This window comes from Pleurodeles waltl, chromosome 5 (genome assembly GCF_031143425.1).
Source record: "Pleurodeles waltl isolate 20211129_DDA chromosome 5, aPleWal1.hap1.20221129, whole genome shotgun sequence".
Lineage (NCBI taxonomy): Eukaryota > Metazoa > Chordata > Amphibia > Caudata > Salamandridae > Pleurodeles > Pleurodeles waltl.
The window spans coordinates 733,223,098-733,238,220 of NC_090444.1; the positions used below are offsets into that span (position 1 = coordinate 733,223,098).

General features: G+C 40.4%; 1 protein-coding gene across 1 annotated transcript in view; it reads right to left on the reverse strand.

The window, feature by feature from the left end:
• The window catches only part of FH (fumarate hydratase), a 133,343-nt gene that overhangs the window by 39,851 nt on the left and 78,369 nt on the right, over window positions 1–15,123 (reverse strand). Inside the window, exon 8 of the mRNA XM_069234690.1 lies at window positions 3,194–3,321. Coding sequence (XP_069090791.1) covers window positions 3,194–3,321 — 128 coding nt within the window. The remainder of the gene's footprint in view (window positions 1–3,193; window positions 3,322–15,123) is intronic.

Here is a 15,123-nt window from a genome sequence, read left to right on the forward strand (position 1 = left end):
CTCTTATCCAATATAGCAAATCACTCACAGAAGGTGCAGTATCTAGCTCCGTCCATAAACAGGTAGGTTTGTTTTCTTTCTACAGAAAGAGGACTCCATATGCTTTGAAAGACTTAGGCCCAGTTTTGAGAGAGAAGGGCAACCACACAGAGGGGTCACTTATGACTCAATTTCTTCCCTTCTGATGCCCAGACCCCTTCAGTGTCAAAAAGAAATGTTCAATAAAGTGGTGGTTCAAGTAGCCATAACTTTTTCATTCATGGGCAAGGCAGCATTCCACAAGCCAAGTAAGGAGAATGTAGTTTTGAAAAGTTCAAAGGCTCCTTTAACTGTTTAAGAATCTTTCAGCAGTAGCAAACCAATATTTGTGGGCTCCTTGCCAGGTGGTACATGTTTTTGAGGGCTTGGAAGGCTATTGTTGTCTTGGAAGATGACCACAGCACAGGAAGATAGGAAGATAGGAAACAGGTAGGTTCACTGCAACAAGAAAACCTGAGCTGCACAAAAGATCTGGACTGGTTGTCTCCACCACTCAATCGGTACATCTACTTTCAGGAAGGGGACATGAGGTGTGCACGTATTCTCCAATATGTGAGATAGGCAGTACTAACCAAGCACAAAGCAGTCCGTCTTACATAGCACACATGCATGGCACTTAACAGATTTCAGTTCTCACCCGTTCAGATATATGCATTCAAGCCCCCACAAAACAGTACAGATGTCCAGGCACTCCTCATACATGTACCAGACATTAAAGAGAAGGATCCTAATTATTGGAGACTTAAATTACCTTTTACCAAGTCGACCCAGCAGATATTCTTCTCACAGGATACTTAGGGAAATATGCTGTCACTGCCATCAACCACACATGCCAAGGTAGAGAGTGCAAGAGCTACTCTTACAAAAGGGTCATAATTTGGAGTAACCTTTGACATCAGAGCCAACATAAAAGTACAATTCAAGGGAGACCTTTCAGTGGGTTCCAAGACTGTCAAGCTCATTGGGGGGAAAATACAAACAACTGTCATCTTGTGCACAAGGGTTGCAGGGTGGGGGTATTCATACAGCTTCTAAGAGGACGTTTATCCAAATATATTTTCTTTCTTTAAATTAGAGGGGTTACCAACTATTTTGTATACAAAGATCATCTCCATCTGTGTAGTGTTAATCTCTGTGTAATTAACTGATTTTAAATTACAATAGATACCATGAGACTTTTTTGAAGCAATTATCTATCCCATTTTTGTTACCAAAAATGTGTAACTGTGGTATCGGAAGCAAACTCCTTTTCAATTCCATTCAACTTTACATTCAAAATACTTACATTAATTTGGGTGCGTGAAACCTACATCGTGAGACCCTAAAATTCTAAATCAAGTGACAACAATCACCTCACAATAAACAAAATAGCCTCGCACTCCTGTATTTACTTCAATATTACAAGAGTCTTGAGAGACAAATGTTTTGTCATATGTGATGTTCCCCATGACGTCCTGAGTGCTTACATGTACTTCTTCACGTCTAGGAGTATGTTGTTACGTTATTTTTTTAAACCAAAAAAAAAAACACATAAAAACTTCGTCCACAAACTTCAAATATGCCCACATAAGAGATATTACTTACAGAGGATAAATGACTTTGTGACAATGGGACAGCAGACTTTGGACACAAATTCTATTAAACTTTGAAAGAAATTGGACTTCCAATTCAGGAAGTAACACAGGAGGAGAGGAAGCTTCTTGCAATATGATAATCTAGAATGGAATATTTTAAGTAACCATCATATTTGGATTTTGTGCATTTGGAGATGCAACTGTTGTACATGCCAGAAGAAGCCACTGAGGAATGTTGCATATGACAAAACACATGTTTCGGATGGATGCGTTTCATGTATATTGCAGTAGCAGCTCGCAGGGTGCAGAAGGGGTGGAGCAGCGCACAGGGGAGGATTGGAAGAGGAGAGAAAAAAAAAAACGAAAAAAAAAATCAACATTAATTTAATTTAAAAAAACAAACAAAAAACAATTACTTACCTGTACTCGCTGCCGTGCCGCTCCTCCCCTTCGTCGCAGGCTGCAGGCACAGGCTCCCAGCGTGCTCTGCGGCCAATCCTGACGCTCCTCAGAGCAGTGTCAGGATTGGCTGGGAGCGCCCAGCCAGGGCAACCCCAGGCAGACTGGAAGCCTGTGCATGCTCTCCCCAGCCTGGCAACTTTGTTGCTGGGCTGGAAAGAGCCTACTGCATATGTGCGTTTGGCCGTCCCAAGACAGCCCGCCAAACATACATGTGCAGTGAGAGGGAGTGCTGGGCACTCCCCCTCACTACTCGTCACCCCGTGGCCCCGCCTCTTTACCAGAAAACAATTATAAACTCAGTTTATTATCATTTTCTGGTAAAGGTTTTGCAGCTGCCACTGCTGGTGGGTGGGGGCGACGCTCCTCCACCCTAACGGAGGAGCCACCCACAGTATATTGTAACATATTAAATTAGATTAATTCTTTATATTTTCTGATGCTGACAAAATAGCAACTATAGAGCCTCCTGTAATAGTGGAGTGAATAAAATATTGATGTAAAACTGTAAGGACTGCGATCCTACTACTGTCAATTATTTATCCACTTGTTTATTAAAATATTTTTCTTGTTGGACACTGCACTTTCTGCTGTTAGATGGAGCTACCTGTAAGTCACCAATGAATAAGATTCATGCACTTTGTTTTATTGGATTGAAACATATCAATATTCCATCTCTAGTATAGTTCTTATAACAATAACTTTCTGTGATTTCTAATTTATATTTCCTGTAGTTTGTGTATATTTTACCAACGTCTGCCTGAAATAAACGTCATGAGTAATGATCTATAGAAATTAGGCAGACAGATCTCCTCTAACTAAACACTACCTTAATAATAGTCAACAATAATCTCAAGCCTGCAACAGTTGCCCATACTTGTAAAATCAAACTCTAGACATGGGAAAAAAATGTGCGATACGATGCTGGTAACATCCTATAATATGAGAATAAATATCAAAAGATGGGTTTCAAAAACTCAACCTGCGTTGCCATGTGCTTAAGAATAGACTCCCGACACTAAAAATATACGTGTTATTCTACAACCCCCACTGGCATGCATGTTATGTCCAAGCAATGACTTATCCACGAAGGGAATCAATTTAGAAAGGTTCATGCTTACAATCATGGGCTTGAACACATTCAGTTCAAAATGTCCATTGCTGCCTCCAATGGTCACAGCAACGTGATTTCCCATCACCTGAGCTGCTACCATAGTGACTGCTTCACACTGGGTAGGGTTAACCTTCCCTGTAAAAACGAAAAACAAAAAAACATGTTAGATTTAGTATTGCTTCATATTCAGTAGACTACAGGATAGATTCGAAATACATTTATTGCAACCATTCACAAAGTAGAATCCAAACCTTCCCTCGCCCTATCATGACAGCTGGCCCAACAGCACTAGCATATTACATATATTTTTTTCATTGACACGACTCTGGAAATGCTGGATATGCCAGTGCAACACGTATATGCAGGGCCAATGGAAGTATGCGGCAAAGGTGGACCAAATTATGCGGCAGGGTTGAACAAATTATGCAGCATAACGCGGCACATTTTGTGACACTATTAGTTCATTATTTTGTCCTTTTTACACCTGGCAATAGTGTCTGGTAATAGAGTTTCACCTTATTACTAACAATTTACCACCCAAACACAATACTAAGCATCTTAAAAATGACCCGTCAAGCTTTGCAAAAAGCGCTCCGGCGCGCAGGAATCCGAGTTGCTATATTTTTTGTAACTTTTGATCCATTTGAGCTAAAAACTATTTTTTTTGTTAAAATCTACATATTATGCAGCAGTTGATGGTTTACGTGGCAAATGCATCACTATCCCAAGATCGCCGCAGAATCGCTTAATTCCAGTGGCCCTGTGAATAGGGTTATGTAAAGGACCTTCTTCGTACCCTTCGAACTCCTCACCCCTCAATCCATGCTAATATGGGTGAAAAATTCAGGGGGGCAGTAAATGGATCAATGGAAATGGCAAATATAACAAAAAATGCAGAATTACGTCACAATTTACAAGTAGGTATTTGCTATCTTTGTTCAAGAACATTTTGTGAAATTTCCCCCCAAAATGATTAGCTTTGCTAACACAATCCGAGCATCTAACATCATAATGAATAACATCTGTATTGTTTCACAAGCCATTCACAAATACATTAGCAAGACCTCTGTGGTCAAATCAGGATTGGCAAATAGTAACCCTTTGGAAGGTGCGGTTACCAAAATGATTGATTCCTGTGTGGGTTTTATTTATGCAGGTTTATCAGGAAAGTTTGTCTCCCTTTTGTGTTCCAGCCACTCTTGGATGGATGCCACAGACTCTTGAGACTTATATGGCTTTTGTGGACACGTACATTAAGAACCATGTGGCTGCACCACCTGTGAGTTGCCCCTAGACCACTTCTGAACGAGCCTATGTAATCTTACAGTCTTCCAAAGGATTGTACCCTAGCATTACTGGACAAACACCAGAACTCCTTGCCATGGTAATTTGAAGTTGGAGTCCTACAAGAGGTTGAGCATACCCACTCCAGGACAAACTAGAAAGACCCACAGGTGTGCTAGGTTCTTAAATAATTTGTATATTTCAATAAGCCCAATCTACCTCAGAGGTAGGCTCCCCAATTACTCCAATTTTCTAACTAATACCATTCCCCTCTTTCTTCCTCCCTACATCACATGTCCTTTCTACTGTCAGTCCAATTCTCACACACCTCTTCTTACCTTATCGGTGCCACCTAGCCATGCCATCCACACTCTTCTACTTCCCCTTTCCTCTCCCACCATACATCAAACTGCTAGTATATCCTATCATTTGTCCTCTCTACTAAATGATTTGCACACTTTGGTCCTAATGTACCCTTCTTGTACTCGCTCCCCAATCCAGCCTTACACACATCTAGGACCTATCCTCTTTCTGATCTATCCTTGAACTCCACACACTGCAGCTGTTATTATTCCATCCCTTCTCATTACCACTTCTGTTCAGTTATCTGTGCCTTCATTAATCTTTGTTCTCTCCCCTGTTCTATCAGCCCCTCTCTACTGACCTCCCCTTTCCTTCCTCATACCCACGAACCCAGTGAAACAAAGAATGGAGACTAGGTTAATTCCCCAATGAACACATCCCAAACCACAGATCTTTTCCCCACTGCATTCTAACCTATACCATCATTCACACCTACTCTTTCTTCTAATTCCCTCCAACACCAAAAACAGATCATAACCTCTTTCTAGTTATATCATTTATTAATCACTCACCTCTCAATCTCTGACAAAGGGCTTCAAAATCTTTGTTTTTCGTTCTAACCCCACCAGATTACTTACTGCCTTCTGGAACAGCTCAATGAACTTTTCTCTGCATCTTCCACACAACTGCTGCTGCCTTTCCAGCCACAGCAACTATTACTTCCCACCTTTTCACCAGGGTCATCAATCTCTACATTCACTTTAAGGCTTTTCAAACCTCACATCCTCTGCTAACATTGCAGCAGGAGTGATGATAAAGGTGACTTCTCCATGGTACACCCATTCTCCTATTCTTTCCCACAACCATCTACCCTGTGTCATAATCAACTCCCGACACCCAAAATAGGACAGGCTCTACATCTGTGACCTTCTATCCAAATACAGCCTGGACCTCTCCTCTGAAACAAGGTTAGGAGGTGAAAAAACACCTATAATTTATAGATCCACCCATGCACCTTTAATTGTAATTTCCAACTACATTAAGAATGCTGTTGATTGAATCTGTGCTCCAGCCCCCAGCCTAATGGAACACTCTTCTGTCCACAACACAGTGGCTCACCAAGTACTGCTCCAGTGATTTAGAGACATCAGAATTCAGGGTAATGTTCTGGACTGGATCATTTTTTATGTTGCTGTCACTTTCCTCCTGTCAAACAGGTGTCTATCAAGGCTCTTCAATGAACTCTCTACTCTTCAATTTATAACCCATCCCTATTCCAGGACCCAACAACTCATTCAACATGACTTGCTACTGTTACGCCCATTACTAGTAGCCTATCTGAAAGCTTTAAAAAAGCCTCAGGCCTGAACACCTTTTTCCTCACCAATACTTCCAAGCAGTCAATCATTGGATGTTATAGAAACATCTATAGCTAAACTCCTGACGTGCAGCTCCTTATAAAGCCACAACTACCTCTGCACAACCCCAGTGTACCCTCACCAATTCGATTGGGCAAAGTAAAAAACATTGGAAATGAACATGGCTTCCAACGTCTACCTTCAAAGGCAGGTTAACTATGTGACAAAAGGTGAGTTCTCTATCATGACAGCATTAAACCATATCTTTCCTCATCTGGAATTTAATCTTCATATTTCAGGTCACAATCACCTTAGTGTTGTCACATCTCAGTTAAACCAGTGGACTCTATATTGGGGCACCGCTGTACTTTGTAAGCTTCAATTAATCCAGTTGGATATGTTCTACACTTTTGCTCATGGTGTCCTTTTACCCCAGACTCTAGGATTCTGCGCTAACTACCAATCATAAGTCGTATCTTCTTAAAGCACATCTGCACCACTCTCCGGGACATCAACGGTACAGGATCATCTACCTTTAATTCGTGCCGAAAATCTGCAGCCAAAGAAGAAATTTAAGGTGCAGCCAAAGATGAAATATGAGATCAGGAAGGATAATGGATAAGTATAGGGAGGGATCATAGATGGATTGATGCATGGCTTAATAGAAGAGTGCATCAACTGATGGTTTTGGTTTCATGAATTTATGACTGACTGTGGGCAACGGCCATTATGCAGGCCATAGGCTGTGCGCAGTGGGGTTTGAAGTCTGCAACAAGTTGGGCTCAGGCCAACCCACAACGCACACTGCTGAAGACTGTACGCAGTGAGGGGTAGGGCAGCCATCGGAGGGGGGGCCCTGGGTGTAGGGCCTTGCCACTGGTCAGGCCCTGTTGCTAACTCCCCAACTGCGCATTGGGACAGTGATTGAAGTTTGCCAGCAGGGTGTCTGCTCAACTTTGAATAGGATTTTAAAAAGCCAGAAATTCACTGAAAAAAAACAAAGGTTACAGTGACATTATAGTTAGGTGTTGAAGTAAGATAAAATCTAACTGTTAAAAACCGACAGCTACTGAAACCCGCTGTTCATAGTTTAGTGAACTAGCTACAAATTGTGTCCCAGTCATGCACTGTTTATGCCCTCAAGCTTATGACAAGATAAATGACATCATTGATGACATCACTGATTACATTACAAATGACATCATCCAATGATTGTGATAATGTGTTATAGGCATTCTGGACTGAAATATTAACAAGCTACACCAGTGCCTTATCTTCTATCACCAATCAGGTGACAATGAACATAACCTTTCACCATATGCTCCACACACAATCTATGTGTAAAGTCCCCACATTGGGAGGAATGTTTTTGTTGATTTACTGGTATTCATCCAACTAACAAACAAAAGGACACTATTGATTTTACTAGGGTCCCCGCCTTTTTCCACCTTGAACACCCTCTAAGAAGTGTTTGTGCTCTATTCACCTTAACAGGATTACCCTCTTAAAACTACAGGTGACCTGCAATTTTAAGTTAAGAGGTTGACGGATATGCATTTGTCACAGATAAATGCCCCATGGATAACCCTACATAGTTTGGAAAGATAAATTCCTGAGATGAGCACAATGACACACAACCTTAGAGGCATGCTTACAACCCCAGAGTGAGTTAAACCACCTCCAAGTGGATCACCACTGTATTTCAAATTACTCAACAATCTTCCAGTGCCTCAAAAGCTTCTGTGAAGTTCACAAAATAAACATCCACATTTTATAAAATGTTCTTGTTACATAGGACATCTCTACAGCACAATATTACAACTATTTATCAAGAGCTTGTGTCTAGACATTCACTGTTGGATAATCTATTGTACACAGAAGGTTTGGCTTTTTCAGTGGATTTTTTTTTTTATAACAGGCTTTGGCTTTAAGCCACAACATACTTTGAAACATACCCTTGAAACTCACATTGTGTGCTCTACCTTTACATTGTTTGACATAGTGCACTACCTGCACCCTAAACATTACTGGTTTGTAAACAGTGCACCACATCATATGAAACTTTCGAAATGCACAACCATACTTGCCACCAGGGCTTATGCCATTTCCATCTATTCACCCATTTGTGTACCTACAGTAACTCCAAGCTGTATATGACTGTAAGCCCTTTACTAAAACTTTATTTTTTAAATGCTCTAAGGCAGTGGTTCCCAACCTTTTGATTTCTGTGGACCCCCACTTTAACATTAATGGAACCCAGGGACCCCCACTGAATCATCATGGGAATCCGGGGACCCCCCTCTGAGTCATTACTGAAAGCTGGGGACCTAATTTGTCAATATTTGTTAACATTTTTTTATTTTCTAGGCTCTCGCGGACCCCCTGAGAAGGCTTTGCGGACCCCCAGGGGTCCCCGGACCACAGGTTGGGAACCACTGCTCTAAGGGTTTATGAAGTAATAAGAATAGCAGGATCATGGATGTGGTCAACTTTGAACTCTTTTGAGATGTCATCAGTGAGGTCATAAACGATGTAATTTAACATGTCATGAGTGATATGTGTGGTTATAAGAAGTACATGGCCGGGGCACAAGTTAGAGTTAGTTCTCTGACCTGTAATGGTGAATGGTAGCATTTTTTCGTTTTTTAAACATTAGTTCTTATCTCATTTCAGCACCTAACTAGAACATCACAACATTGCTCAAAAATAAAATTTGGGAACCATAGTTGCATGAAATGCCTAGTATAAGTCATATCCTATTGCCATTTTACCAGTTCAAGCATTGCACAGGTGTGGAACCATTATGCTAAGGATGCTAACTCTATGTGAAGAAATACCATTATGGAAATTCAGACGTGCCCCTTCACTTAGTAATTCTTAAGTAATGTCCAGATGTTCAAGGTGACTTGATATGTACCATTACTCCGTCATCTTGAATGTGTGTTCAGTTTGGCACTTAGCTTGGCTACATAGGCATATTTGCATCATCACTCAGTAATCGAACGCTGTATAAGATCTGCACTTTCACTCAGAAATAATTTGTGCATTTTAGGATTTTCACCATCACGCAATGATCCAATTATACCACCACGCTACTTTTGCCTTCTTACCAATACAAACACTGCATTTGCCAATATTATCAGATGTAAATTACAGTGTATGTTGATGGCATTACACCATTCGTGTCCCCCCCCCCCGCAGTGATATCTTAATCTGCACATTCGTACTTATGCTGCGAGTTGCAGAAGACTGCACTAGTACAGGTCACCATTTAATGTTCTTTCAAAGCGAGGAAAAAGTGTGCATGCCTCAACATCCCGTGTATGTCAGAAGATTTGAAATAGTTCACATTCTTACACCTCTGACATAATACTTTGCCAAATTGCCAACATGTGAAAAGGGATCCTTCTCCTCATCAATCTATCTACATTATACGTAGTATGTAAATCACCAGAGGTAGGCGGAGCAATGCCTCATGGGATACAATACAATGGTGGGTTTAAAAAAAAACATAATATACTGTTACACTTAATTGCATAATTTCCCAAAGTAGTGCTGTTCACTAGAATTTTGATTTCAAGAAACCTTTACTTAAACAAAATTCATTCTAATACAAAGAGGTGCCGTTTTTATGGAGTGGTGCTACGACTTCTTCGTACTGCAAGCATTCTTTGTTTGGGGTTCCTCTGCTGTGAAAATAAATGTGACCTCAAAACAGCATTGCTTACTCTTTCAAACAGTATACGGCATATGATGCTTCGAGTCTGGTTCCAAATAGCACACATACCTTACTTGAGTAATGTAATTCCATAATTTTTGCAATGTAGCACAGATCACCAGGATTTAAATGGCAAGAAAACTGTGCGAAAAATATCAACTTTAAAAATAAAGAGGTGCTGTTTGTTTGAAGGTATAAAGTGTTGGCAATCCATTCGGAGTTCAATTAGAGGTTCTTCTTTTATTCAAGTTTGTAACTTGTAATGGGTGATTAGCCTGGCAGGAGGTTCTTAACAGGTCTATATGCATATGGGTACTATCTAAGGGGCGAATCGCTGGTGCAACCAGCAAATGGTAGTCCTATCCAACCTCTATGCTGGTCTCTTTGGCTGTTTCTTAGTTAAACATGGAAACCAAGAGCAACACCCTGCCACCATTTTAAGATGAGTTCAACATGATGCTGCCATATGTTTACTGGAGGCAGCATCTTGGGGGTTGTCCCGTTTCTAACTCATCTGTAATTGCTTCAATTCACAAAAGATGGATTTTCTACTGTGAAAAGTTTCATACTGAACAACATTCGTATTTCCAAAAAAAGAGGCTCGAGCTCTGTTATCTTCATTATATTAACTCTCAAGATTTGAGAAAAGGAAGACTGCTGTGGTATGGCTACTAATCAAAGCAAGAGGCAATTAGAAGGGACGGGTAAGGACAACAGTATAAGAGGGTTGTGCTAAATTAAGAGGAACAGAAAATACCATTTGCAAGTAAAGGCTTTCACAGAGTCTACCTCTATAACCCTATTACAACAATGGGAACGTCCTGTGTTAACTTTGAATGTGGTAAACAGGAGTTTACAGCGTTGAAGAAAATGGCAAATTCTGTAACTGCCAATGCAGCTCCAAGTTACCAAAGCAGTCATGCAATGCAAAAGTGTTCGAATATATTAACCTTGCTTCTTCCCTCTTGACCAAGGCTGTAACAATATGCATTTTAGAGATCAATCAATGTGGATCAAAATTGAGACAAACGCCGCACAGCTTCTCTGAAGCAGGTCATTTATGCCAGGGAAGGCGTGTGTATGGAATTGGTGAAGAATACTCCTGAAGACAGAAGAGGTGAACTCTGCTCGACTATCCTCACGGCAAACACAATGTGCTTTTCTTTTAATTTTGCGTTGGGTTCAAACAGCCAGTCTGAAAAGTCAAAACACTGGAGAACAAGCAATCAACTGAACATTTTAGCTATTCAAAGTGACAGAAAAGCAAAACGTATTTAACGTGTTTTAGGGTGGGCTGGTCCATCGAGGGACAGAAGCCCAAATCTAGAGTCTACACACCGATATCCAGCCTTGGACATGCAATGGAATACACTGTTAATTAACCAGAGAGTCTGGAGTATCCAAAGAAGCATGTCAGAGGTGTGTCCTCGCTCCAACCTGTAATAATGTATTTGTAATGACATGAAATGTGTAACAAGAAACAATCCTTGTATGCCCACGCCTCTCTCAAAAGTTATCCAACTTCATCAATCACAAGACTTTCAAGCAATGGTACAAACTCGAGTAGTATCTTGAATTGAACACAGAAATACTGTTACAACATTGTTAATTAGCATCGCACACAGCTACCCTTCATTCAGCTGCTCGACTTGCACGCGAGACGAGGAAATTTGATCACACTAATCCGGTCAAAAGAGAGCTTCACTACCTAAGCATGGATGGCATAACATAAATGCAAGGCTTGTCTCAATCTACTGCAACACAGATGCCTCTACTCGACTATAAATGATTTCAAAGATCTAGCTAACAAGGATGTTCTAACATTAGAACGAAAATTAAAACTCACATGGCTTCAGCCCAATTTAATTGAATACTATCTTGAAGTAATCCTTGATACAATAGCAATTACTTGAAGATTCTTAGGAATTTTACTTTGTGCGCCTGCACAAACTGTCAAGTAAAACTGGGCACACTGGACATGCCCTATAACAGATGTAGTCCGATTTTAACAACTTACCTTCCTACTTACACAGCTAACGAAACAATCCAAGGGCTTTACTTTAGGACGTGATAAACTAAGTAGTTATAATATTGTTGTTGTAATAATATTTGGGAAACCAAACTGGGATTAGATTTTGATAACATGCTAATATGTGACTCTAAACCTAAAATGAAAAACAGTCTTTAATGAGTACATGAGTTATGAGAGCGCCATCGCCAACATGAGCCATTGTAGAAAATCTTTTGAAATGGTGGACGTCTCAGTTTATGCAAAAATGGACTGGTGCAACTTAAGATCAACACATGAACTTTAAGCAGAGTTTTATATTTGCTAAGAGGGGATTTTATCAGATACTAATATGTGGCATGGCCTGAATGTGGGTATTGTTTTGTCTGTCCTAAGTTAAGTAATCAAAGGCAAAGCTCATGTACTAGGCATATGATCTCCCCTATATTCAGCTTATCGGGAATACTATTGACGAAGCTCCAATAATGAAAAGCCTTCTGCAATAATACGTTACAGTATGTTTTCTTAGAGAACAGAACTGGAATTAGGTATATTAAGACATTAGTTTACATGCTTGTAGCAATTTACTGAATAGGTTCTGCTGGGCAGGGGTCTGACTACTATTAGCAAGTTAATTGTACTCAATCGCGTGGGACATGCATTGTATCTGATTTACTTTAAAAAAAAATATATATAAGACCACTATTTCAAATGAGAAAAAAAAAAAAACACATAAGGTGCAAGCCATTAAGCTCCTAGGTTTTTTAAATTTACGAGGCAATAAAATAAGGTGTTTCTTATTGTTTTTTTGTTTTGTTTTATTAACTTTGGAACCACGGCTAACAGTGATTATACTTTTGTTGCCGATGATCTTCTTAGACATTTGTGCACATTACACAATAAAACTTTTTTTTTTAAAGCCCCAGAAACAAAGATTGGAAGTCTGACGCCCACCATGTAGGTTCCTTAAGAGTGACAGGAATCTGCAAACATATTTTTGCCATATTTACCTTGGATGTGGTGTACAAAAACTTGCCAGCAGCCTAAGATGCCTCAAATTACACTCGATTGATTGTACAACTGTTGTAACAAAAAGTTATAAACATATTTAAACATTCAGCATTACGTCTTCAGTACGCAACCGTATCAACTAATTTTGTTGGATGGCAAGGAAAAACACTAGACTCGATGCACTATAAGGAAAAGTAGACAAAACTCTCACATTAAGGCAACAGATTGGAGGAAAAAAGCACTAGTCTCCAAGAGAGCAAATACTAGTCAAAGTTAAAAATGCTAGTTTGAACAGTGGCTGTTTCGGCTGTAAATGTTCTTTCACAGAAGATAATTACAGACTTGCTGCAAAGAAAAAGCAGCTTCCATCCTGCTCTTATGCCAGTCGCAAAAGTACTGTTTTGCATAGGAGTAATTCCATGGAGTTTACCAATGTAAATATGTGATCTATGAAACCTACAAAACAGTGCTCCCTAAGAGTCGGATATCAAGAAAGAAATTGGGAGCAATCAGTCTGGGACTGTCAAAGCACACACTCTTCAACAGAAAGCATGACAACATATATGGCCACGTGCTTCAAATGAGAAATGAATGACTTATGAGTGCACGACTGATACCGTGAGGCAATGTTTTGTGTTTCCCTTAAATGCACTGACAGCAAACATTAATAGAAAAGTTTGTGATTTAATAACGCACTGACAAAAGGTTTCTGGGCTCATTTTTAAATGATATAAAACCATATTATTATTTGTATTTTAATTATCTAGATATCATATATGCAATGTGAAAAGTATACAACAGCAAACCCTAGGTCAATAGAGTAACTTTTATTTAGGTCTATTTGACCAACATACTCAACTGCCTCAAGATCTCAGGAGGAACTAGAAGCTCTGATTAGTAGCTCTATTGGCTCATTAAGAGCTCTATTTGACCAGCGTATTCAAAACCTCAGGAGCAACTGGGAATCTTAGAAGCAAAGAACACCTTCCACCAGCAAAGCCCTTATTCACAACCCTGCATGCTCTGCAGGAGCGGCTTCAACCTTCTGGAACTCCCTGCTACTGAAATCAGAACTGCACCAACCCTTCTATCGTCTATTAAAGGCACAAATGTTTAGACTGTTCCTTAACCAATAATTCTGAATTGGGCGACAGGATTGCAGTTTTGTTCCCTTTTTCACGGCCAGAACGAATCCATGGCACTTGGTAATTCACTCATTTTCCTTCATTCTTCCAATCCCTATCCTTGTGTCTTCCCTATTCTGTGGCTTGTCCTTCCTCCCTCCTTTCTACTTCACCAGTTCAATCCCGCCGCCCCATGCGCACACCGCCCCACTCCCATGTCCTTCCTTTCCCCACTCTTACTCTTCCCATTCTATCTGAATGTCCCTTACCCCTACTCCCCATAGTACCTCATAGTCCACTCACTCATTTCCATCGTATCTCTTCATCCCTCTTTTTCTTCCTAATTCCAGTTTTATGTAACACCTTGCGTCACATTCATTGTTACTGTGTAAAGTGCATGAATACCATTAGTGTTCATGAGCTATGCAAATATGTGAAAATAATATATATTATACATACATATATATATAGAACGTTTTGTGTTTTTTTGACGAAAGGCCTCAGTCACAAAATCAGAGAGGAGTGGAATATCATGGGAACAAATCAAGGATCACCAAATTTGGAAAAACACCCACTAAGGCCAGAATCGAAAGTTCATATTGCACGTGGTCTCGTTTGCAAAGGTAATCTGGGCTAGATGGCTGAAACCACGAGTGTGTGCTTGATGCCAAATTCTGCAGAAAATCCGCGTTGGGAGCTGTGCTAGGTGGCGGCAGGTGAAAAGACTGCCACATACTGGTTGAACCAACTATTGCATCAGGCAATCTTTCCCCAGCTTCATTTTCACTGTTAGAGCTGTGACCTTAAACAGGACTCAGACAGAGGAAGAAGCCATTCAGACCAGGGACAAAATATCCCCCTCGTGCACTGTAAGTCTGTACAGTACTTCCTCGCTCTATGAATTAAACAAAAAAACAAAACAAAATCCTCTCCCTGGCCGGGCCCTTTAAGGGACGCCCACGGAAATGTTCTCTGTGATTGACGGGGGTTTGGGCTAATGTTGTCAATACCATGACCCACCCCCCGTGTGCCTCAGAGGAGGTAATGACAACCACCATTTACTAGTCAGAGAACGGCAGGCCGCAACAGTATGTGCGTCAGCTCAGCCCTCAAACGTCATGCAGTTCCAGG